This window comes from Heterocephalus glaber, unplaced genomic scaffold (assembly GCF_053883595.1).
Source record: "Heterocephalus glaber isolate CG9 unplaced genomic scaffold, H.glaber_assembly_v1.0 deba00000331, whole genome shotgun sequence".
Taxonomy (NCBI): Eukaryota; Metazoa; Chordata; class Mammalia; order Rodentia; family Bathyergidae; genus Heterocephalus; species Heterocephalus glaber.
In genome coordinates this window covers 24,181,165-24,205,429 of record NW_028258142.1, presented here as the reverse complement: position 1 = coordinate 24,205,429, position 24,265 = coordinate 24,181,165, and the positions used below count along the sequence as shown (strand labels likewise).

General features: G+C 38.7%; 1 protein-coding gene across 3 annotated transcripts; it reads right to left on the bottom strand.

The window, feature by feature from the left end:
• Positions 1 to 4,503: 4,503 nt before the first annotated feature.
• On the bottom strand, positions 4,504 to 23,697 carry Nars1 (asparaginyl-tRNA synthetase 1). Of its 3 annotated transcripts, none has more exons than XM_004858395.3 (15): positions 23,477 to 23,697; positions 22,325 to 22,407; positions 17,914 to 17,979; positions 17,707 to 17,799; positions 17,533 to 17,622; positions 16,516 to 16,594; positions 15,393 to 15,463; positions 12,970 to 13,056; positions 10,451 to 10,672; positions 10,144 to 10,343; positions 9,529 to 9,664; positions 9,088 to 9,201; positions 6,736 to 6,867; positions 6,291 to 6,422; positions 4,504 to 5,574 (listed from the first exon to the last, which is right to left on the bottom strand). In XM_004858395.3, the coding sequence occupies exons 1-15, from the start codon at positions 23,517 to 23,519 to the stop codon at positions 5,443 to 5,445; spliced, it is 1,680 nt and encodes a 559-aa protein (XP_004858452.1). In that variant the 5' UTR covers positions 23,520 to 23,697; the 3' UTR covers positions 4,504 to 5,442. The 3 variants fall into 3 exon arrangements, with proteins under 3 accessions (XP_004858452.1, XP_004858454.1, XP_004858453.1); XM_004858397.3 differs by having other exon boundaries at positions 23,522 to 23,697; XM_004858396.3 differs by having other exon boundaries at positions 22,325 to 22,404; positions 23,477 to 23,678.
• Between the last annotated feature and the right edge of the window lie 568 nt (positions 23,698 to 24,265).

Genomic DNA, 24,265 nt, shown 5'->3' with positions numbered 1-24,265 from the left:
AGGAAGGGCTTTGAAAGCTGAGGGGTTCACATTTGATGCTTGAATTAGTTTCCAAGGGTTATGTTAACCAAGTATCACAAACAAAGTACAGAAATTTGTTTTTCCACTTCTGAAGACGATATAAAATCAAGGTATCAACGGGCCACACTTTCTCTGAAACTTATAGGGGTGAATCCTTCCTTGTCTCTCCCTAGCTTGGAGTGGTGGCCAGCCATTCTTGCCATTCCTTGCCATTCTTGCCTTGCAATGGCTGCATTATTCCAATCCCTGTTTCCAGTGTCATATGGCTGACTCCAGATGCCATCTTCCTCTTTTATAAGGACAACAGTACACTGGATCAAATAAGGTCACACGTTCAGGTACCAGAGGTTAGGATGTCAGTATACTTTTAGGGGACACAATTCAACCTGTAACAGGTTGCTAGAGAACAGCAAGGAAGTCACATGTCCTTGAGCTAGGGATGGAGTGAAACCAAGGCCCCTGACCTAAGACTTTGGAGGTGATGAAAGGTCATCTAAGTGGTTTCCTTCTAGCAGAGTGGAATGCATAATTACCGAAAGCTTCACTGTCAGCAATGCAGTGGACACACTGGAGCTTTTGAGCCAGTATTGATGTACTACATGAGTAGATGCATTCATTTCCTCCTATAGGTTGTGATTATTTTGAGCTCATATTCAGTGAGGGTGGGTTTTTTTCCCCAGACTTTTCCTGTCCCAAGGTGGTGGAAGGGTCACTCTAAAGCCTTTCTGGGATGCCTTTGCCATTACCCAGGAATCTCACCTGCCTTGGACAGGTTAGTGTTAAATTCTTGGCCAAGCAGTCCTACTCTTTGCAGATGTATAAATTCACAACCCAGGAAGGCACCTCTGCCTAAGAAGCTTTTACTCCCTACCCAGAGTTCTAGGCAGTAGAAATCTTCTTTATCCCACTCTGGGGTAGAGGGCCTGTTTTCTGGATTTCTCCTCACAGAAAGACCAGGCTTTTGAGCCCCTTTCACAAGGGGAATCTATCCCTTGCTTCACCTTCCTGTTGAATGCTGTACTTGAATAAAATTTAAGACTCCTCAGGGCCTTTGTCTGGGCTGTTCTCCTGTTAGCCCCCAGCCTTCATCTAACACTTCTGCCTTTGAGACCTCTTTCCCTTCTCCCCTCCAGTTCTGAACTCCTCAGATGTCTTTTCACACTCAGCTAAGATTGGGGATGGGGAGATATTTATCCAGTAAATCTGGCGAGTAAATGAACATGGGTTCACTAACAAACTATAATAAGGATGCTTGGGTGAGCACACTCACATTTAGTCAGCAGGAAGAAGAATCAGTGATAATGTTTTCCACTTATTAAGTGCCAAATTACCATTAATCACTGCTACCATTTTGCAGATAGTATTACCCTATTTTACAGATGAAGTTACAGAGGTCCTGTGCCTTGTCTGAGGCTACAGTTAACAAGGAACACAGCCAGTATTTGAACCTAGTATGTCTGGTTCCAATCCTGGGCTTGCCCCATTCCTTCAGGATGCATTTCAAAAGAGAAAAAAGTGGCAGCTAGCAGGAGTCAGGGAGCCCTGAGTTCCAACCATTCACCCATGCATCTCTAGTGAGTCATGGGTTTGTAAGAGCTACTATCAGCAAGTCAGACAATTATGAATTCAGATTCATAGCTGAATTTCAATACACTAAGGAAATTCTTTTCTAACAGTGGTAGCTCAAGAATAATGACTATCTTCCTGTTTCTATGACCCAAGCTTAAATGTCACTTCCCACCTTCTAACAGTTGCATACTGCTTTCTTTTTCCTATTTATAAAAAGTAGTCTGTCCTTCCTAACAGCCAGTTAAACATTTCTTCTGCTTTGCTTATGCCCAATCCCTTCTGACTTGTTCTCAAATACAGAGTAATGACCTCCAGGTAAAGAGGGAGCTTGAGCCCATGAATGTATTTCCACTCTCCTCCCAAACCCTACTGGGATACCAACAGAAGTTTTGATGGTAGTGCTTTTTGTTTTCCAGCACAAACCTTAAAAGATGGAGAAAAGGGAAGCATAGCAACAGAATTTTACAAGCTGGAAGCCAGATGAATAAATGCTTACTGATTCAGCAGACAGAAAACTGACTCTTAAGCTGGCCATCTTAAGAAAAGAACCATCCAGATTCATACAAGAGAATCCCTAGATGTCTCCGGATTGGCAACAGCAGAGACTTCTGGAAGTGTAGATGAAAAGGAGACACCAGAATGAAATGGACTCAAAGTCTATTAAAGCAGCCGTCAAGAGTACTCAGGTTCCTGCCCTCCAGTGGGATGGCAGCTCCCCTATTCTATCCTAACTAGAGATTTGGCAGAAAGCTCAAAACTACAGATCCCAGGCACAGCTGAGAACAGGAACACACTGAAAACTGCAGAAGGTAATGAACTATATGTACGTCTTAGAGCAGAAATCCAGCCTTCTCCTTTTTCCCAGAAGTGTTTCACAAGAAGCCCACCCAGCCCAACAAGAATGACCTAAACACACTGACATGGGGGATCAGACAGGCTACTAACTGGCCCAGGCAGCTCAGCCTACAGTGAAGATCACATCTCTTACCACACACTCAGAGCAACCAATGGACACTGCAGTCTCCTGAATTATCAAGAGATCACTCAGCATTATCTGACATTTGAGAAAAGCCTCGGGAAACAAATGCAAACAAACCAAAGAAAACCAACATGATGAAAGACGAAAACTTAAACTGGAAACTTTAAAGATAAAACTTTCTTCCTAGAAAAGCTGAATGAAATAATATTGAACATAAGGTAACTTAAAATAATGTAAGCCTTTCTCAGCCTCACTGCAGCTTTCCATTTTAACTACAGAGATTAATCCAAAGTCATTAAGACCTACAGTAGTAATAAGGGAGGCTTAAGGTTGAGTTTACAAGGGAGCCACCTACTGTCAACCTCACTCTACTATAGCCCTGCCTGGGGAGCTTTAAAGAAATCCCCCAGCCTCATCCCGGAAACTCAGATTCAGCTGATCCAGGGTAAGCCCTTGACACCACTGTTCATAAGGTTTCCAAGTGATCCCAGTGTATAGCCAGATTTGTTTGTGATAGAATTCAACTGCTCTATGTAGTAGACATTTTTAGGAATTGTTAGAAACAAGGTTAAGAAGGAGCTGAATGAACTGGCAACAAGGTTGGAAGAAGGTGAAAAACTGGGCTGCTAGAAATGGCTGAAGGACATTTAAGAGGGAAAGTTGCTATGTGAGATGCTCCTTTACTTATAATGGGGTTACATCTCCACAAACTGCAAGTTGAAAATATCCTATCAAAAATGCACTTAATACATATAACCTACCAGGTATCACAGCTCAGCCTAGCACACCTTAAAACATGTTCAGAACACTTACATTAGCCTGTAGTTCAGTGAATCATCTAACAAAGCCTCATTTATAATAAAGTCTTGAACATCTCCTGAAATTTACTGAATACTAAAAGAGTATAGTATGTTTGGTGCCATCTCTCATTTGAGTTGTTCTGGTACCAGCCTCTCACTTGTTTCCAATTCTGAGGTCTACCACACAAGAGCCAAAAGTGAAAGGGATTTTTAATGTGAGTATCACCAGGTTTCAGTAAGAAAAAGGTCATGACATGAGAGTCCAGGGAGGACAGTCCTACAAGTGCCAGAAGTCAGAAGCACAGGTGTCTGTAAGCTGGTCCTTGGCAGGGACAAAGGATGGCATTTGTGGCACTCAGAGCAGAACCACCACACAGCAAAAGAGATGAAGTCTCTGTGTATAAAGTCTACTGCTCACCACGCTATTTCTTGGCCTAAGGAGACCATAACCTCAACTTCCTTATCCTGCTAAATCCTAACTCTCCTGTGGTATTTTATAATCCTCAACCCATTTAGCTAACAATTAAAGTTTAGGTTAGCTGAGTCTAGCCTCTTTACTTAATTTGTTTTTTTGTGGTACCAGGGATCAAACTCAGGACCTTGTGCTTGCAAGGCAGGCACAGTGCCACTGAGCTAAATCCCCAGCCCACCTCTTCACTTAATTCTGATCTAATGAATTGCCTAGTTGAAACCAAGTAGAGCTCATGAACATTCTTCCAAGTATTTTTTATTTAAAGACACAAGCCAAATAGGCTATAAATGCCCCATTTCCACCTGTTTTTTCATGTAATTGCAAAACAGGATAAAATCTAATGTGTTAAAAAATAAGAATATAAAAATGCGGTCTGGGGATTTAGCTCAGTGGTTTCGCCGCCTGCTGTGCAAGCGCAAGGACTCAAGTTCAATCCCCGGTACCCAAAAAAAAAAGAATATAAAAATGCTATAGCTAGGACCCAAATATCTAATGTTTAAAAATCATTCTTTATTACCATAAATCTTTAGTAATACCTGCTGAACTTAGTAATATCTAACTTTACATGTACACATCATGAAATATAAAGATTTAAAAAACGTGTAAGGGATATATTAATGTGAGACAGAGATATTCAGCTTTGAGAAAACTAAGCCAGCAAAGAGTTTTACTACTGTTCATTTATTGATTGCTGGGGATACAGCTGATGGAGAATACACGGCATGCACTGAGGAGAAAAATTAACCCAATCTGCATGGAAGCCATTCATTGAGCCCACGATGAGTTCATAAGGTAACACAGATCAGATCTAAAGACAAGGCAGGGTGACTCACACACAGCCACCTGAAAATACATTTAGAACTTACTTTTTCTTAATTACTTAAGAACCACCAGGAAAGAGAGAAGCTCACTCTACCTCTTTATTTTAAACTAATGGTAAGAGGGAATCTGTGAATCATCAAATATGCCTCCTCAGCAAATTATGGTCATTTCCAATTTCAAGGAAGTTCCACTTCTACAAATTCTTCCATATAAGCAGCCTTACAAATTTAGAAATTCAAAAGGCTGGATTCATTAGATGCTAGTTATGTACTGCTGAGTTGTTCTCTAATACTAGCAGATTTTTATGTCATATTTGCCAATTTCTCCAAGATGTTTATCTCATCAATACAATAAAATGATATAAATTAAAAGAATTTCAGTTACATTTAAAAGGAGAGAAGAATTAAATTACTTGAATGGATCAGACTATAACTGAAAACTATTTAATTACAGATGGTATACTAAACACAATGATTATACCCTATAACTGGATAAAATACTGAAATGTACCTACAACTACTAAGCTATGTGCCACATATTTCCCCAAACTCTGTAACACATAATTTCTCTTACAATGACCTTAGTGTCACTTGATGTTCCAGTAATGTACTCTTTTTTATGGTAGTAGGCATAAAAAAAAATAGAGAAAAGAGGAACAGTTATACCCTAACAGAACAAAAAAGAGAAGATTTTGGCCTTTTGTCTTTTTTTTCTTTTTAAAGAGGCAGTCTGCTCTTTTCATGAATTGTATTCTTTTCTTCACATTTCAGAGGAACCAACTATGGCTTGCAGCGCTGGACAAATCGAGGGTACAAGCACACATCTCGGATGTGGTATCTATTCAGAATCCAAGTCAGGAATCGCTCCAAGCCCAAGCCATAACCTCCATGAGGATATGTACCGTATTTTCTCTGTTAAATAAAAAGGGACAGAGAGAGAGAAAGAATGAGAGGAGTAAATGTTTGTAAAATTTTATCTAAAGAAGTTAAAATTTTCCACTGTGGAAAGAGTCAGCTCATTGTGGTTAAGAATTCAACCCATAATCTATATACCTTCATGAACCATGTGTAAAGAAATAATTCAAACTGGGCATGGTAGTACACACCAGTAATCCCAGCTACTCAGGTGGCTAAGGCAGGAGAATCACAAGTTCAAGGCTAGCCTAGGCAACGAAGCAAAATCCTGTCTCAAAATAAGCTTTTTTTAAAAAAATAAAAAAAAGAGCTGGGGATGTTGCTCGCCTAGCATGTGAAGGCCATGGGTTTAATCTCCAGTACTGCAAAGAAAAGAAACACTCAGTATGAAAACCAGGAATTAAACATTTCCCTGGAATCTTTTGTATTAGGTATCTCCATTTATTACAGAAAAATAAAAGATAGTACTAGATATTAGTAGGATGTAATGATAATTAGCAATGAGTAGAGGTATTCAAATGAAATTAACATATAACTTGGCCAAAGAAAATAATTGCAACCTTTACATGTATTATTATTATTATAGGCACAAAACTAAGTACAACTCATTCAAATACCAAAGTACCATCTGGAATGCTCGCCTTTAAAAAATGTCAATGTATACAGAACTATCACAATGGAAAAAATTCAACAATTTAAAAAACTATTTTTACCTGATCTGTATACCAGTAGTAGGGAGTGGGATCAATACCTTCCCTTTTATAACCTGCCAGGAGTTCTTCACTGTCCCAGGTACGCATGGAGCCTCCCAAAATCTCACCAACATTGGGCATCAACACATCGACCTTTGAATATACGTTAAAAAAACCACATAATTATTACCAGGCTATCAAACATAGTATTGTTGTGAGGCTTCAATGAAAATTATAATTTAAGCTCCTATAGCTAAAGGAATCCAGACTGTGTTCATGCAAAATTCAAATATTCAAATTTTCTAACAAAGCATGTTAATCCCAATCATGGGAACATGAAAAACCTACTTCTCTAATTATTGTCATTCTATTATGAAATACTTGTCATGAGCTGTATCTCATTCCAAATGACAACCTCCCTTCTTTTAAAAAGCAAAATTTCTAATGCTCTAAATAACAAACTGACTGATTCAGTAAGACGAGGATCCTCAGGACATCGCTGCATATAGAAGGACTTGATCTCCACAGGAAATCGACACAGCAAGATTGGTTCATTAATGGTGTCTGTCATCAGTCTCTCAGGAGCTTCTGGGATATCCTGAGGTTAAACAAGATTTGATTAACATTTATGACTCAAAATGTACGAGACAGAAGCAGGTCTTTCACCCTGTACCAGCCCTTCCTCCCATCAAAGAAACATGGTAGAGAATGCACACTAAACCATAATCCATAAACACTCGTGTAAGAAACAATTTCTTTTGAAAAAAAATAAAACCCTATTTTATAAATCCATAGTTGTTAAGTGAACTGTAAAATGCTCTGCCTCCTTCTTCAGTACATCTCAAGCTTCATGCTTCTTGAGGAATGAAAAGAAACAAAAACCAAAAAACCTCCAAGCTGACCACTGTTATTTTTTTCAGTGGTCAGTTTTATCAAGCTCTAAAGCAAACTGTGGTCCACTGAGCCTCATAAAGTAGAAACTAATCAGTGAATGCTCCAGAACATCATTGATCTACACACAAAAGTATGTTATTAATGACATTAATCTTTAAACTCTTCAGTTATCTGCACTTCTTTCCTGTTATAATAAATCAGTTATGCCTTCAATAGTAGTAAGACAGTTATAAGACAAATAACCAGTATCAAGTTTGTAAGTGTAACCACATATGGAATAGTTAGCCAGGAAATGTTAGTTGATGATGAATCAAATGAATCAGTTTCTCTCTCTAAACATTCTTCCGTAAACCAAACATAAATTCAAGTTCAAACCAAAAACTCTTGTCCCAGTAAAAACCTGATTGAGAAAATTGGACAAGACTCATTGATTTGTTTAATGTAAGAAATGAAACAAGAGGGCCCGGGGATTTAACTCAGTGGTTTCGCTGCCTGCTGCACACAAGCGCAAGGACCCAAGTTTGATCCCCGGTACCAAAAAAAAAAAACAAAAAAAAAAACCTGAAACAAGAGCTGAGCAATCAGGTGGCACAGCTGTTCTCTTCTCTGGTCCCACACTCTCTGAGGTATAGGAGGAGATGAGAAATGAATGAGAGAGCTCTGGCCTCTTAGCTTGTATCTGCTTAATATACTGGGGTTCTGCACAAGATTAAACTACCAGAAGAGGGACTTTACTGCACAATGTCAAGTCCACAGACCACTTATCTCTCTAGCCCCTTCATGTGCATGGGATGATAGCATGTATACAGTGCTTGCTGACATGCACTGAGGCTTCCTGTGCCATGGGCCCTGCTAGGCATTTAGCTCAGGTAGTCCCCACAACTTTATCCAGAAGATGTCACCTCCAAAGTAGAGATTCATCACTTAAAAGAGAACAAGTCTTTTGTCTTCAGTTACACAACAGGTCTGGACAGAGATGGGAGATAAGTCCACCCTGGGGAGGGAAATATTCTGGCTCCACAGCTTGTGTTCTTTCCACTCCCCACTTTGCCAAATATTACATTACTTTGCTGAGTACAAGGCATACTAAAGTAATCAAGTTTTCTGTTCAAAATTGTGTTATTATACAAATTTACAAGACAGAGTAATTTGTAGAGATCTAATATACTGTTTGTCTTCCCTATAAATTTGTTAAAAACCAAAACTCTAGTTAGCAGCACCTACCTACTTTTCACTTATCAAATAGATTTGCAAATATTATGTAAAGAATGGTTAAACATAAAAGAATGAGGGCCTTTAATATTACTGCCAATCCATGTTCCCAGTCCATGCTTGGAGGGTGGTTCCTAGGCACAATCAAAATCAACATGCTAAGTTTATCCTGGGTACCAGCTCATGTTCCCTAACAAAGCCTTCTCTCTTGGTTTTTGTTTTGGTACTGGGGATCCAACTTGGGACCCTGCGCTTGTGAGGCAGGTGGCAGAACCACTGAGCTAAATCCCAGCCCCATCTCTTGGTTTTATCTTATTCAGTGGCTACCTTCTTTGAATCTCCTTCCAACCAGTTTTAAATCACTGATTCTGGGGAGAATGAATCCCTTTTGAAAGTATGAAACATTTTTGCAGAAAAACAAAACAAATAAATACATAGACCAATATTTTATACATATTTCAAGGGCTTCACAAACTTCAAAAGCATCCTTGCCAGCCTAGAGTTTAAAAGCTTAGGCTAAAGAACAATCATGAAGGTAAGAAAAGAGATGAAGGATGACATAGGAAGGAAGGCTATGCATTTGCCAATGCTCATTCTATAATGAACCGACAGGCCCAAGAAGCAGGTGCCTTCTATATTAGCCAGTTAACCAGAACAGCAATCCACTTAAGCATACTACCACCTCTGAAACAGGAGGAACAGGAATACATACTTCTCCAAATTCATAGAAAGTCCCATCTTCTTTCTTTACATTGTGTTCTTTTAGCCACACAATAGCATCTGAGTAGTTCATCCTTTTGAAAGGCCGTTTGGGGGGCTTAAAGTTCTATGCAGAAAGGAAAAACACAGGGCATATAAAGAAATCACCAACCTTAAAATGTCCATTAACCAAAACCCACTCATCATTATTACAACAGATTATTTCAGAGTGGGAAACTATGCTAACACCCCTCAAATGGAAAATATGTATGGACCTCCTCTTAGAAAAGTTAAAATATGAAATTACTGGCACTGGCTAATATTAAATTTTAGTCTTCAAAATATTAGTCACTTATTTCAGCTCAAATCAAATCAATAAAAGTGAGAGTTAAGACTCCACTGTCTTCCAGAAAAGGATTATAATCCTTTGATTTCCATGAAACACTACACCTACCGGGTTGAGGTCAGATACTATGCTTCCTGCTGGAGACTTTAAGACTCTATCTACAACGTCACAAACCAAGTCCTCCAACCGGTTCAGGAGGTCCTCGAAGGTCAGGAAAGGGCACTCTGCTTCCACATGAGTATATCTGGAGAACAAGACACTGGCTCAGTCGCTCTTCTTTTATTGTTTTTTGTTTTGTTTTGTTTTGTTTTTTTGGTACCAGGGATCGAACTCAGGACCTTGGCGCTTTCAAGGCAGGCAGCAGCACCACTCAGCTAAATCCCCGGCCCTAACTCTTCTTTTATATTAAGTTTCTCTCAAGCAAAGATTTGGACACTGGGAAATTGTCCAGAAAGGCAAAACTCCAACACTGCTAACAAAGCAAATCTGTAAGTTAGTCTGGACACCCCTCTATCTCCTTGAGTAGTATTTCTTGTTTATTCTTTAACCCACAGAGAACAAAGCAAAGTGAAAAACAGAACTCAGCTATGCCTTAAGAGGCAAACTTTCATTATCCCTGTAATGTATGAAATTTTAAAATATAGATATAATTTACCTACATAAAGCTTTCTCCCCTAAAGATATTTTCTAAAAATAAATAAAAACAAAAAGACAATTTCATACTCAGCCAGGTGCCTTCGCGTTCTGGATTGTTCTGCCCTGTATGACTGTGCAATACAAAACACATCTCCCAGGGCTGGAAGGCAGGTCTCCAGGTACAACTGAGAGGACTGGGTCAAAAACGCCTCTTCCCCAAAATAGTCAAGCTTGAAGAGTGTGGCACCACCTTCAACCTGTGTTTGTACTAATGTTGGAGGAGTAACCTGTTCATATGGAAAGGAGTAAAAAAAGGCCCGCTGTGAAGACCGCTCTTCAAGTCTCAAAATGGCAAAGAGGGACTGTTTGCAAAAGAAGACTAACACATACTCACTTCATAGTACCCCCTATCAAAGAAGTGATCTCTGAAGCACCTGGTGACTGTACAACGTGCTTTTAGGATTTTGGACATGTTTTCTCCCCGGATCATCATGTGCCTGTTGTTGAGCTGTACGTCAACATCAGACTCTTCATTGATCAGGTTATCAGCTCCTCCAGCTGGGGCCAACCCTATGAGTTCCCAGAAGTCACAGTTCAGCTCATGGCCCCCTGGAGCCTATATTTCAAAGAAAGCAGATTGAGGAGAAACGGAGAGAAGGAGAAGGAAATAATAACTGAACAGTATTGAACATTTTATGCCCAGATTTTTGATAAGGTGATATTTCTAAGAACTGTATCATAAGTACCCTTATTCTTTCAAATAAAAAGACCAGGAATTCAATTTTAACAATATTTTTATATTTAATATTTCTTTCAGAGTAAATGTGCCCACTCTTTTGAGTATGCATGTATTTTTTAGATTAATTTTATTGGTACATTTTTTGATACATATATATATAATGATCACATTTATAATAGGGAAGTTGTACCTGTACATATCTTGATTCTTTTTTCTCCTTTCCTTCTCCTCCCTTCAACCTTTCTTTCTTCTTTATTTATAAAAGCTTTGTTTCCATTTTTTCTTCTACTCTTTTTTTCTTTTCCTTCTTTCCTTTCCCATTTGAACATTTTATTCCTACTCCCCAATATCTATCATTCAGCCACACTCTTTTTTAAAATAGAAAAGTATAAACTAGAAAATAAACTGTAATCTTGCAACCTGGAGTAAATACTAACTACTATTAACGTTTTGGTGTATCTTTCTAATCTCTGCCCAATAATTTAATCTATCCACATTGAAAAACTTAAAATGGAAAGGTTTTACTAAAAGCTGTTGATTGGGGATATATATATGTAAAAATATAGTTTCTCCCTAATAATTTCATAAAAGCAATTCATTTTAAAAGTAACACCATGGAATATATAATTATCTTGGTGCTAAACACAAATGACAAGTAACATCATGACAACCACTCTATTCTGCAATCACATTACTTCCAAGAAAACTAAGTGAATGTGAATCAGATAATCTTTTTTTTCCCAGTACTGGGGATCAAACTCAGGACCCTGCACTTGCAAGGCAGGTATGGCCCCCGGATAATCTTATTACATGCTCTTTTACATGGACTCTATGAGATCTCAATGTATTTCTAGTTGATTAGGGCTATTTGCTCCCTCTTGTGGTTAATATATTACATGCGTTTATTTTCCTTCCTAACCAACTAATAATTATTTGAACTATAATTACTAACAAGTAACTGGAACTGGAATAGGTTATGTGTCTTTGGCTATAGAACAAATAGCTCTCTGAATATCAGAAATGTTTGATTTTTTTTAAAAAAAGGCTTTCAAATTCTGTACAGAAACTTTCAGGTTTAGACTACTGTTCTCTTCTGAAATTTTTGGGTAGGCTGTAAAGTGTTTATTTCCATCTACCTTTACAGTTATTCATAAACCCCATATGGCTTTATTATAGCCCATGAAGATTAATCAGGAATTCTGTGAAATTGAAAGTTTGAGCTCTTTTTAATCATATGAATTGTGCTGTGGTTTTAGTTTTGTCCATTGCAAAAGTCACAGGGACATTTAATTGTCAATCCAGCAGTGCTGGGAGGTGGGTGTCATGGCTTGTGTCTTGCAGTCCTAGATGGGCAGAGATGGCTGGACTCAGAGTGTGTGACGCTGGGATTAAGTATGTGATACTGAGATCAAGGGTGTGATTACTAAATTACTCCACGGACTGGTTTGGCATAGTTCTGGGTGTAGATTACAGGAAGGCCCACCCTGTATAGAATATAAGGGACAGAAAGAGGGATGCTGTCATTGCTTGCTGCTTCTTTGCTACTTTGCTGCCTTCTGCCCACCAAGAACTTTCTCCTCTGCAATGCTCCTCTAGTGTGCCATCCTCCCTTGGAGCAGCCAACTATGAACTGAAACTTCCACAAACTGTGAGCTAAATAAAGCTTTCCTCCTTTGAATGTCGGGTATTTTGTCTCAGCAACAAGAAAAAGTACCTAAGACATGGGGCCTAATGGGAGTTGGTTAGGTCATGATGGATTAATTCATTACCTGGGGACTGGGTTAGCTGAAAGTTATCATGTGGCTGGGTTTGCTACAAAAGGGAGTGTAGTCCCATCCTGATTTCTACCCCAAGCATTTCTCTCACCATGTGATGCCTTTCGTCATCCTATGACACAGCAGGAAGGCCCTCACCAGATGTAGCCCCTCTAGCTTGAACTTCCCAGCCTCTAAAACTCCCAAGAAATAAATTTTTCTTTATATTCTGTTACAGCAACATAAAACAGAAGACAAATTGTATAGTATACATATTTCACTGGAAAAGGAAAAAGCATACTAAACTTACAAGTGCTTCAGATTAGTGTATTTATATGCTAAACATCAAAAGTACAGACAAAAACATGTGAGAACAAACAAACACTATTATTCACTCAATGAGAAGATCAATCCACTTACCTGCTTGCCCTTTGGAGTAAGGTTTAGTATTCCATATACTGCAACACTACTCTCAGTGGACAAAACTACTCCATTGTAACACTGACACTATAAAAAGATCAAAGTTCAAAAGAAGTTATTCACATTAAAATAGTCTAACATAGGTAAAGTTAACAGGATTATTTACAAATAAGTTGCCAGGTCAAATGCTAATAAAATAAAAAATGAGATTGCCACCGATTTTTAGTATTAAGAAAGAATAACTATTCTTGCAGAAGACAGATTTATCAATAGAGCCATACACCACATAACAATGTTTCTGGCAACAACAGGCTACACATACGGTGGTCATCCCATGAGATCATATCGTATAGTGGCATGATAGCTGTCTTAGCTTGTGTAAGTACTCTATGATGTTCATTTTTTTATTTATTTTTATTTATTTATTTATTTTTTTGGTACCGGGGATTGAACTCGGGTTCTTGTGCTTGTGAGGTAGGCGCCAGAACCACTGACCTAAATCCCCAGCCCCTCTATGATGTTCATTTAACAACAAAATTGCCTAAGGTTCATCTTTCAGAATGTGACCCTTGTCAAGTGACACTTGGCTATTCATAGGCATATATATATATATATATATATATATATATATATATATATATATGCACCCCACTTTACAAACATACATAATATAAGCACAAATGACACTACTGTCCTTCATTTAAATCTATCTGGACAGTTCATTTTTATGGTTAAATCCAGACCACTTAATTAACAGATAGAGCCCATCTACACTTTGATGATAAATACTTGCTGAAGTCATTAGAATGGTGATAGGGAGCTTGACAATGGAGGATATCAGACTGTCAACACCTAAACCCACCAATTACAAAAGAGACAATCAGACATAACATGCCTTTTGATATAATGCAATTAGAAGAGCACAGCTTTTCCCATGAAGTAATCATGGCTAAACAAAACAAAACAAAAACAACTGAACCTATCCAGACCTAGTCTCTATAGTTTGTTAATCATACAGCGATCAAAGGAATATGTTAAATGATACCACAAGGATATAATCAACCAAATCCAGAGTTATATCAACTAAATGCAAGATGGAGATATTGTTTGGGTCTTCATTCAAATCAACCAACCATAAAAAGGCATTATGAATCAATCAGGAAAATCTGACAGGGTTTCAGATAATATTTAGGAGTTGTACTAGCTTGGTGGAAGGTGATAACGTCAGGTTAAGTACAGTGAACCCTTGATGTATGAACTCAATTTGTTCACAAGGGCTGGTTGTAACTCGAGTTGGTCAATTGAAGGCTCAGGCTCTTCTACACAGCTTTCAAAGTTTCTCTCCTGGGCCGGGGATTTAGCTCAGTGGTTTCGCTGCCTGCTGCACAAGCGGAAAGACCTGAGTTCGATCCCTGGTACCAAAAAAAAACAAAAACAAAAACAAAGTCTCTCTCCTGGGCCGAGAATTTAGCTCAGTGGTTCCGGCGCCTGCCTTGCAAGCATAAGGTCCAGAGTTTGATCCCTGGTATCAAAAAAAAAAAAAAATGTACACAAAGTCTCTCTCCTGTATACAGGCAGATCTCAGTGTCAGAGAGACATTGGCCCAGGATTTCTCAATTAGCCTCACACAGGAAAGGATGTCATAATGTTCCTTCCAGAATTCTTTAAGGGTTAAATCTGTTTCAGACCTTTTTTTTTTTTTTTTTGGTACCAGGGATCAAACTCAGGTCCTTGTGCTTGTGAGGCAGGCAGCGGAACCACTGAGCTAAATCCCCGGCTGTTTCAAACCATTTGGAAGCACAAGTGGCCAGTATGTGGGTCGTAACTTAAGACTTTTGTCAAAAAACTAAAATTCCAGTCATAACCCAGGCTGGTCATAACTCAAGGGTCCACTGTATTGCACATGAAAAAGTTCTTCTAACTGGACAAAATGGTACACACTTATAATTCCAGCTACTTGGCAGGCTGAGGGAGGAGGACAAGTTCAAAGCCAGTGTGGGCAATTTAGCAAGACCCTGTCTCAAAATAAAAAAGGACTGGGAATGTAGCTCAGTTTGGGGCACTGAGTTCAATCTTAGTACTGAAAAAGTTTTCTTTCTGAAAAATGCACACAGAAGTGTACCTGAATGAATGATATGACGTCTAAGACAGCAACATCATACCAGGACTGGCCATATACTGGTATTTATTGGAACTAGATGATAAAGGTTCTTTATGCTGTACATTTTGTACATTGCAAATTTTCCCATAATAAAAGCCCTCCCGGCTTTATTAAGGTATAATTAACAATTAAAATTTTTGTATTTATGACATATAGCATATTTTGACAAGTGCATTTGCTGAACATAAGTTTAAAATATTTATACAGATCTAAAAATCCTTAAAATAATACAGCTACTGAAAAAGTCTAAGAAAATATTTACCAAATCATCTGACAAGACACACTGAAGATAACCTGTACCATCCCGCAACACCAGGAACATTAAATTCTTTCCTAAAAATGAGAAACAGAAATCTAGCCAGACTGTTCTGAAGTGATCGGAGTACTTTTCATAATTTAATCTTACATAAAGGAAACTTCAAGGTTAAACATGGGAAGTTTAAGCCTCTCATGTGACCTCCTTATTTTGACATGCCCCGTAACACTGCTACACAATATGCATAAAGCACTTCATTTTCATTGTGCTTTTAAATCTTATGCAATTCTCATGATCCACACACCCATAGGTCAGCAAGATAATAAGCAATGAGCTGAAGGATTATGTTTTATTCACCCTTGAATCCCCTGACACATACAGTAGTGTTGTGCACTCAGTGGGAGGGGCATAAATATTGCTGAACAGAAGCACTCTCTTCTTCATTTATGTTCCATTTTATTCATGAATGATTTGATAATCATGATAAAAATAATATGTTATAAAACGACAGAGGAAGCAGCTGGACACAGAGATGCACACCTGTAATCCCAGCATCAAGGGAGACTAAGGAAGAAGGATCAAAGATTGAGTCCTGCTTAGGCAACTTAGCGAGACCATGTCTCAAAATAAAAAATAAAAAGGGGTAGGGAAAGCAGCTCAGTGGCAGTGTCCCTAGGTCTGATCCTCAGAACCACAGAGGAACAAAAAAACCAGAGAGAGCAAAACATGAGGACCAAGGGAGAAGCAGAATGCAAATATGCCCATTATTTAAGAGTTTAAACACAACAGGCAAGTTTTAGATCAGGATCTGGCCTTCTTGTAACCTATCTCCGGTTTTTCATTAAATAACTAAAATTCAATTGGACAAATATTTCCTGGACACCTGATTATTGCGGTTGCTATCGGTTAACAATATATTTAAATAATTCTTAAACTTTAGTCATGTTAAATAAGAATAAATTTAGAATATAAATCACTGTATCTATTTAAAAGCTAGCACAACAAAATAAAACAATGACACAACAACCAAAAATTCTGAATAAACCCAAGTAAATGCCTTCATGTTCTTCTCTATCTAAGACCAGAGCTGTATGAAATTAAAGAGGAAAAGAAAAGCGGTACCATTCACCTTGTCTACGCAGCCTATGGACCCAGCCAAACACCTTTACTCTTTGGCCTCTATATCTCTCTAATGCGCAAATCTTCACCTATAAATTAAAATAAATAATAGTTGAACAACTATGTCATTTATCACATACTAATATTTTCATTAATATTAAGTGGGTAGTAATAAAGTGTTAAAAAAGTTATAATACAAAATTAGAGGCAGTCACTAGGCAGGTTAGAACTGAAAAATTTCACCATATTAAAATGGTTAAAAGAAAAAAACAAAAACCCAAGTCTTTTCTTAATGCAAAACTGGCAATGAGAGGCACCCAGAAAGTTTTCAGATACTGCCATAGAAAATCAGTTAATAAACAATTCAATTTGTCAGCAGCAGAGCACCTACTCCCCACAGTAGCAACAATCCTAGCCACACAGGGCCCTTTCCATGACCTCACAGTCCCTCAATACACTCTGGGACCGAGAAGCTAAAAATAAGGCTTTCTGTTTGAAAGATGAAGATGAGAGGAGACGTACAGAGGAACGGGGTGGTGAACATAGCCAAGAAAACAATTCCATCACTAAATAGGGAAAATATGACAATTATCAGCAAGAAAACGACTGGGACTCAAACCATGTCCATTCATAGTGCTGCAAGCTGTTTGGGTTCCAGAAGGAAAGAATGAACCCAATTTCACAGAATCACATACTTTATAAAAGTCATGGATTTCTGCCTCATCTTATGGTGAGGAAACAGATACTCAAGAGGGTCAAATCACTTGACCAACACCACACAGCCAGGGCTGCATCCAAGGTCTGCTGGGACGGTCAAAAGAGAATGTGTTTAATATGCAATTACTACACTCTATGTTAAAGCAAACGCCTAAAGAACCAGCCTCCCTGCCTTAAAATCTTTCTCTATCCATTCTAAAAGGAAAGACAATCAATGTCAAGGACAAACAATGGGGCCTACTCCTCAAAGCTAAAATTAATGACATGACGTGAGCCAGCCCATGATACAGGAAGCGATGTGCACACTTACACACTCTGGCTCTGGCAGACTCGGATCTTTTTTAATGGTAATCTTCTTGGCTTCTTCCAGGTTCTTTTCTCTTCGCAAATTATCTTCTGCCTAATTTAAATAATAAGTCAACACATGAACACAGCTTTCAGCATTCCAAATGGTAAAACATGTATAGTGGTAAGCTTTAGTCACCTCTTTCTTCTCCCGGGATTCATTCTTCATTTGTTCCCTATGCCACATTTTTTTAATGCTCTTCATCTGTGATTTAGAAATAACATCCCACCGCTAGAGAGAAAAACAGATACTTAATTTTACCCAAGACTTGTTTATTCAATATTTAAATTCAATTCAAAATTTATTCACAAAGTATAATGCTGAAAAGTTTTGGGTTCACCTTACCTCATTTTCTTTTTGTGAATCTACATAAATGGTGGGAAATGGTTCTTTTCCTACTGTCATCAAAGCCTTGGGTAGGGAAAGAGAAAACAAAAGAAAACACAATGAATTATTTCCTCTGGTGGCAAGACCTGTAGCTTAGAAAAATCAACCTACTCTAGAGGAACATTAATACCACAAAGCTACAGTGATAAAGAACAGCATGGTATTGAGAAAAAAACCCAGACATATGGATCAATGCAACAGAATAGAGGATGCAGAAACAATTCTAAGTACCTTCAGCTACCTAATTTTTGACAAAGGGGCCAAAAACTTTCACAAGAGGAAAGATGGCCTCTTTAACAAATGGTGCTGGGAAAACTGACTATCCACATGCTAAAGATGAAACCTAACTCATATTTCTCACCATGTACTAAAATAAAATTAAATGGATCAAAGATCTAAATATTAAAACAGAAACATTTAATCTGCTGGAAGACAAAAAAGGTAAAACGCTTGAAGACATAGCCACAGGCAAGGACTTTCTGAACCAAACTCCAATTGTACAAGGGATTTAACACCAAGAATCAAAAAATAGGATCATATCAAATTACAAAAGCTGATGCACAGAAAAAGAAACAACCAACAGAGTAAATACAACCTACAGAACTGGAAAATTTTGCCAGCTACTTCTCAGGTAGAGGACTATCTAGAATACATGAACTCAAAATAATTAAACTCTCCAAAATAAAAGATCCATCAAAAAATGCAGGTACTTCTCAAAAAGAAACACAAATGGCCAATAAATACATGAAAAAATGTTCAACATCACTGTCCATTAGAAAAATGCAAATTAAAACATCTTACTCCAGAAAGAATGACTACCATCAAGAAATCGGATAACAAATGCTGGCTAGGCTGTAGGGAAAAAGGAACCCTTCCTATTGATTGGGATGTAAACCACCACTGATTATGAAAATCAATATGAAGTTTCCTTAAAAAACTAAAACAAGAAATTCCATTTGACCCAGCTATTCCCCTCCTAGGTATCTTCCCATAAGAGTTAAAGACATATTTCAATGCATACCCATATTTACAGCAGCACAATTCACAATAGGTAAAACTAGCAAGCAGCCTATATATATCCATCAACACATAAATGGATAAAGAAAATGTGGTATACATACACAATAGAGTATTAGTTTGCCATAAAGAAGGATAAACGAGTTAATGGTAGGAAAACAGATGCACCTTGAGATCATAATGTTAAGTGAATCAGACACACAAGCTTAAATATCGCATAGTTTCTCTTATATATGAGAAACCCAAAATATAAAAATGAGTAAAATAAAAGTTATATAATAGGAAAAAAAGACATGAATGGAAGTGGGAGGGAGGAGGGTGGGGAAAAAAGTGCAGCTGAGAGTGAAGGGAGGTGAAGGGGACATAGAAAGAATTAAGATGTGCCATGTACATGTACCATTTCCTCATGATGAATGTAATCATTATGTACTATAAACATGCACTAATAAAAAAAAGGAAGGGCCATTAGTCTCAACTTAATGAATACAAGGAAGGAACATGAGTCTTTATAAAACATCCAAAAGTCCACATTTTCAAAAATTAAGACACCACAGGGTGCCATCATGTACCACATAACATTTCAATCAATGATGAACCACATATCCAACTATGTCCCATAAGATTCTATCACCTTCTGTGTAACAGCCATCTTTGTGCAAGTACACTCTGTCCTGGTCGCTAACCAACGCCTGGCTGTATCTGCAGGCAATTCAACATTCAATTATTACCTGACAGTTTGTACTGATTCCTCTTTTATATCACTGAAATTGAAAGAGCTAAACTGTCCTATCTTGAATAGGAATGGCACACTTTTGCTAACAGTTGACATTCTGCACATATTCATTCACCTAAATGGTGTAGTCAGTTTGAGGGAGGCACCCCAACAACTCAGAAAGAAAACAAAGATTTCCCTCTAAGAGATAAAAAGCAAGACCCATGTATGACACACCAGAGCATAACCATATGGTTTAACCTTAAAGAGAAGAGAATGCTCCCAGATTAGAAAGATTTGATAATACAGTAAAACATTGAATTTCGAGTAACTTGTTCTGTGAGTATTCCACAAGATGAAGAAACATTTCTATAAATTTTAACTTGATAAATGAGTGATGTCTTGCAATACAAGTATGTGACACCAAACATCACATGATCACAACTAAGTCAATGCCCCACCCCCACTGCAGGATTGCAGGTAAACGTTGCTCAACAGCAAGAGCTTATGAAGGAGATCTCTCCTCTGCAGAGTAGGAGAAAAAGGTGCGGGAACCCTCACTTCAAATGAGATTAGGGAGATGTGTAAAATGTGGGAAACTGCAAAATTTTGTAGAAAAAGCACCACTGGAATAAGGCTGTAGCAGTGCAAGCAATGAATCTGCTTAACAACAATGCAATTCATATTTCTGAGAAATTCTCAAAAGGAGGCAAAAGCAAATGTCATTGGATAGGTTCCTTATTAAAGTTGTACTGAAAGTAATAGACTCCATTAAGCCAAGAAACAGCAGTCATTCCATTAGTGATGGTAAGTCATTCTGTACAATAAACTTGTCTCCCTCACACCAACCGCAATTTTCAAAGGTAAGTACAGATTAATATATTTTTCTTTATATTTTATATTTTCTTTATTATTTCATATTATATTACAGTATTATAACCATTTTTTAAGGATATTTTTGGGTTTTGGAACAAATCATCTGAATTTCCATTAGAGTGGACGCCCAAAATTCGCAGGGGTTATGTTCCTTAGAGCACTTGCAAATTGTGAAAAACGGTGAATTTCAGATATAGTCAGAAAAATGCCTATTATGCTACCATGGCATAACTTTTGTTTTCAGAGCAAATCCAGTAGTTCACCCTTCTCCTGGAGTGTCTTAAGCTTCTTCTGGGGCTTAGGTTTATTGCCAGAAGCCTTAGAACGTGCAGGGCATTTTGGTGGTATCTTAGGGATCTTAAGGCTTTAAGAACAAAACTGAGAACACTGCAGATAGCTACACATGGTACAGCAACCTGTTACGATGCGGGAATGCTGGTGCATCTGCCAAGATGGGTTACAGAGCAGCAGCCAATCTGCAGCCAGGAGAACTGAATAATACTCTCAGATTGGCTACTTGCAAACCTCCCGCCAAAAAAACAATGGTGGAGGATATTTGCAGTTTCCTTGAAATTGCAGGGGTATCCACAAACAATTATTAGTTAGGTTATAAGGAAAAATCTGGGAATGACTGAGGCTGCAAACTCTGAACCATGATTTCACAGAGTATACTGTATTTCTTACGGGAAAATTCGCTTTGATATACAAGTGCTTTAGATTACAAGCATGTTTCTAGAATGAATTCTGCTCAAAAACCAAGGTTTTACTGTAAATGTTGTAACACAACTAACAAAAAAGGGAATTGCCCAGGTATGGATGCACAGAAGAAGAAATATCAGGGCTGTTTTTCCAAGGAAGAGCAGTTTAACTATCTCCTTTATGTGGCAGTTGTAACCAAAGGATCCTAGCGTTCTAGTTCAACAGAAACCTTCTGTGCCTAACTTAAGATGGATGCAACTGTTACCTAACAAACATGTGAGTTCAAGCTCTTGAAGAACCCCTTGGCTTGTATTTTGGTTTCCACTTAAGTCTTCTCAGAAAAAATGTGTTAAACTTATTTGAAGATTCTGGTTTGGGAGAAACAGTAGCACATCAATAAACTGGAATTGTATTTTGAATTCCAGATCCAGGAGTCTGCTCTGAGAAACGTATGCATTCTTGGTTGTACTGATAAAAATCTTCTCATTCACGAGGTTCAAGGTCACTGCTGCATAGAAGTAAATTCACCCACAGGCCTCTTAGGAATCACCAGGTCACACACTCAGCAAGACCACAGAAAGATGATTTTTATTCTTACAAAAACTGAAAACCAGCAACCTGACATGTTAGAAAAATCTCAATATCCAATGACTTGTGGGAAAGAAGAAAGGAAGACAAATGTTTTAAATGTTCAAAGAAGTTTAGATTCTAATCATCCAGCACTCTTAAAGCTACACATCTGCAGAGTCCAAAAAGAAACGCTTGTATAAATATTTTAATACTAAATTTACTGAGAAATCATGAGATTAATACAAGTTACCTTTGGCCTCTACAATTATAAGAGGTGCTCAAAGTGGTGGCCGTTAGCTTCCAGACATTTATTTTTTTCTTTTTCTGAAATGTGCATATATTATTTGGTGGACTCTGTATAATATTCCTTATTCTCCCTTTTCTGATATTCTACTCAAAACCTAGTGCTTAAAATAAAATTCTTGACAAGTCATATGTCATTGACAAAAGCCATTAATAAATGCAGAGTCATTTTTCTTTGAGAAGAGACACTACCTTTAGACCTGTTTTAAATGGTTTCTCCTTGGTTCCATCTCCTGTAGCATCATTTCCCTCTCGGTCGGACACATACAACTCTGCTGTTTCACAAAATGAGAATAAGTTACTTGTTTGACCAATAACTCAGGCACTTTATAATGCAACTACTTTAGCTGTTTCTTTATGTTTGTAAACAGAATAAGCACTAGATTAGGAAAATTTACCACAGTCCAAAATAATCACCCTCCTATCTCAAGGAAATGTATCTCCTAAAAACATGAGTTATAAATTTCGCTTTTCAAAATGAACTCTTTGTTCATTTTAATTTGTGATACTGTTTCTATCTACTTGACTACCCATCAACAAAGCAGGGTCTTTAGTTATAGCCAGACCTACACTGGAATCCTAGTTGTGGTACCTTAAAAACCAGGGTGACCCTGGGAAATTTACTTGACCTATCCGAGCTTACTTCCTCTTCTATAAAACAAGGAAAACGATATTCATCTTGAAGAGCTATACTGACGGTGAAACAACACATACAGATCAGACATCCCCGTGCCAGTGTGCAGATGGCTAATGAAAATATCAGTTTCTTAAGAAACCCAAGTTCTGAGGTTAAACAAATTGCAGAAGGTGAGGTGGGCCCGATGGCCCATGCCTGTAATCCTAGCACTTAGGAAGCTGAGGCAGGGGGATCACCGTGAGTTCAAGGCCACCCTGAGCTACATAGCGGCACCCCCTCCCCTCCAAAAAAGTGCAGAAGGCCTCACAACTGCAGAAGCCTAGATGTGACATCAGCCCAGATCTCCTAATTTTTTTCTCTCTTACTGGAAATCTCAATACAAAAGGAAGCATGTACAACAGAGAATTAAAATACATAAACTCCTTTCCTGGAGATCACTTTGAAGAACTGCATATTTGCAGGCTACACTATGCCTGAGCCCTCACATCGCCCAAGTCCCAGCGGAATCACGCGACTTTTGGCAGTGGGGCGGGCCCGGCCATGGTTGCAGCACCGGGGCACGCGGGGCTCAAGGGGAGCCCAGCCTGGGCCACCGAGCATCACCCCCCCCCGCCCCACAAAGCGTTCCACCAACCTCTGGAGGCGCCCACCTTGCGCCAAGGGCTAAGGGACCAGGGTTCCCCCTCACCATGCCAAGTCTCACTCACCCAGAACCATTCTTGCGGTCGTCCTGACCACTTCCAAGGACATACCCTGCAATACCACCACTGCCTTGTCACCCCAACGTGCACCAGCGACTTCCTCGACTCGGGCGTTGCATCATATACTCTAGAGCCGCGGTCATCAGCGTGAGTAGGGCCAAAGTCGGGGCTCCATTGGTTACGGGATGAGGGCGAGCGCCGCCGGCGCCGCCATGATTTTTCAGGGCAAAGCAACTTCCGGCCCGGAAGCGTCCCGCCCAGCCCCATAAACTGGGTCTTTCCTAAGCGCTCCCTGAGATCCAGCTCCGGCTTCAATTCTTGCTTCCTTGAGTTCACACCTACTAAACTTTCCCTTTGAAAACTTCAAATTTAGACAGGCGTGGAGCTGCTCGCCTGTAATCCCAGCAGTAGGAAACTAAGGCAGGAGGAGCGCAAATTTGAGGCAAGTCTGAGCTACATAGCCAAGCTATGTTTCAACAACAACAACAAAAAGTTAAATAAATAAGACTATGGGCGCCCCGGGATCACTTTTAGAGAGGCTGTGATAACGAAGTGGAAAGAACCAGGGCTGTGGAATATAAATCTGGCTTGGAATTCTGGTTCTGCCGTTTACTGTGTGTCTTGAAATAAATTACCTGACCCGTCAGTTTCCATATCGGTGAAAGATAATGTAAGAGGACTGCCTGCCTGGAATATACTATCTACTAAACAAAGGGTAACATCGTTTTTCAACGTATTGAAATTCCAGAGTTTGTCCTTGAGACAGGGAGATTTTTTGTTTTTGTTATAGAAGGA

Excerpts from the sequence above, each read along its gene's own strand:
- Nars1 (XM_004858395.3), bottom strand. The coding sequence starts at position 23,519 with ATGTCCTTGGAAGTGGTCAGGACGACCGCAAGAATGGTTCTGG. Across the intron at positions 17,980-22,324 it reads CATTTAAAACAGGTCTAAAG|GCTTTGATGACAGTAGGAAA; the intron begins GTAGTGTCTCTT and ends TCCCTACCCAAG. Across the intron at positions 10,673-12,969 it reads TTACTCCAAAGGGCAAGCAG|GCTCCAGGGGGCCATGAGCT; the intron begins GTAAGTGGATTG and ends TTTGAAATATAG.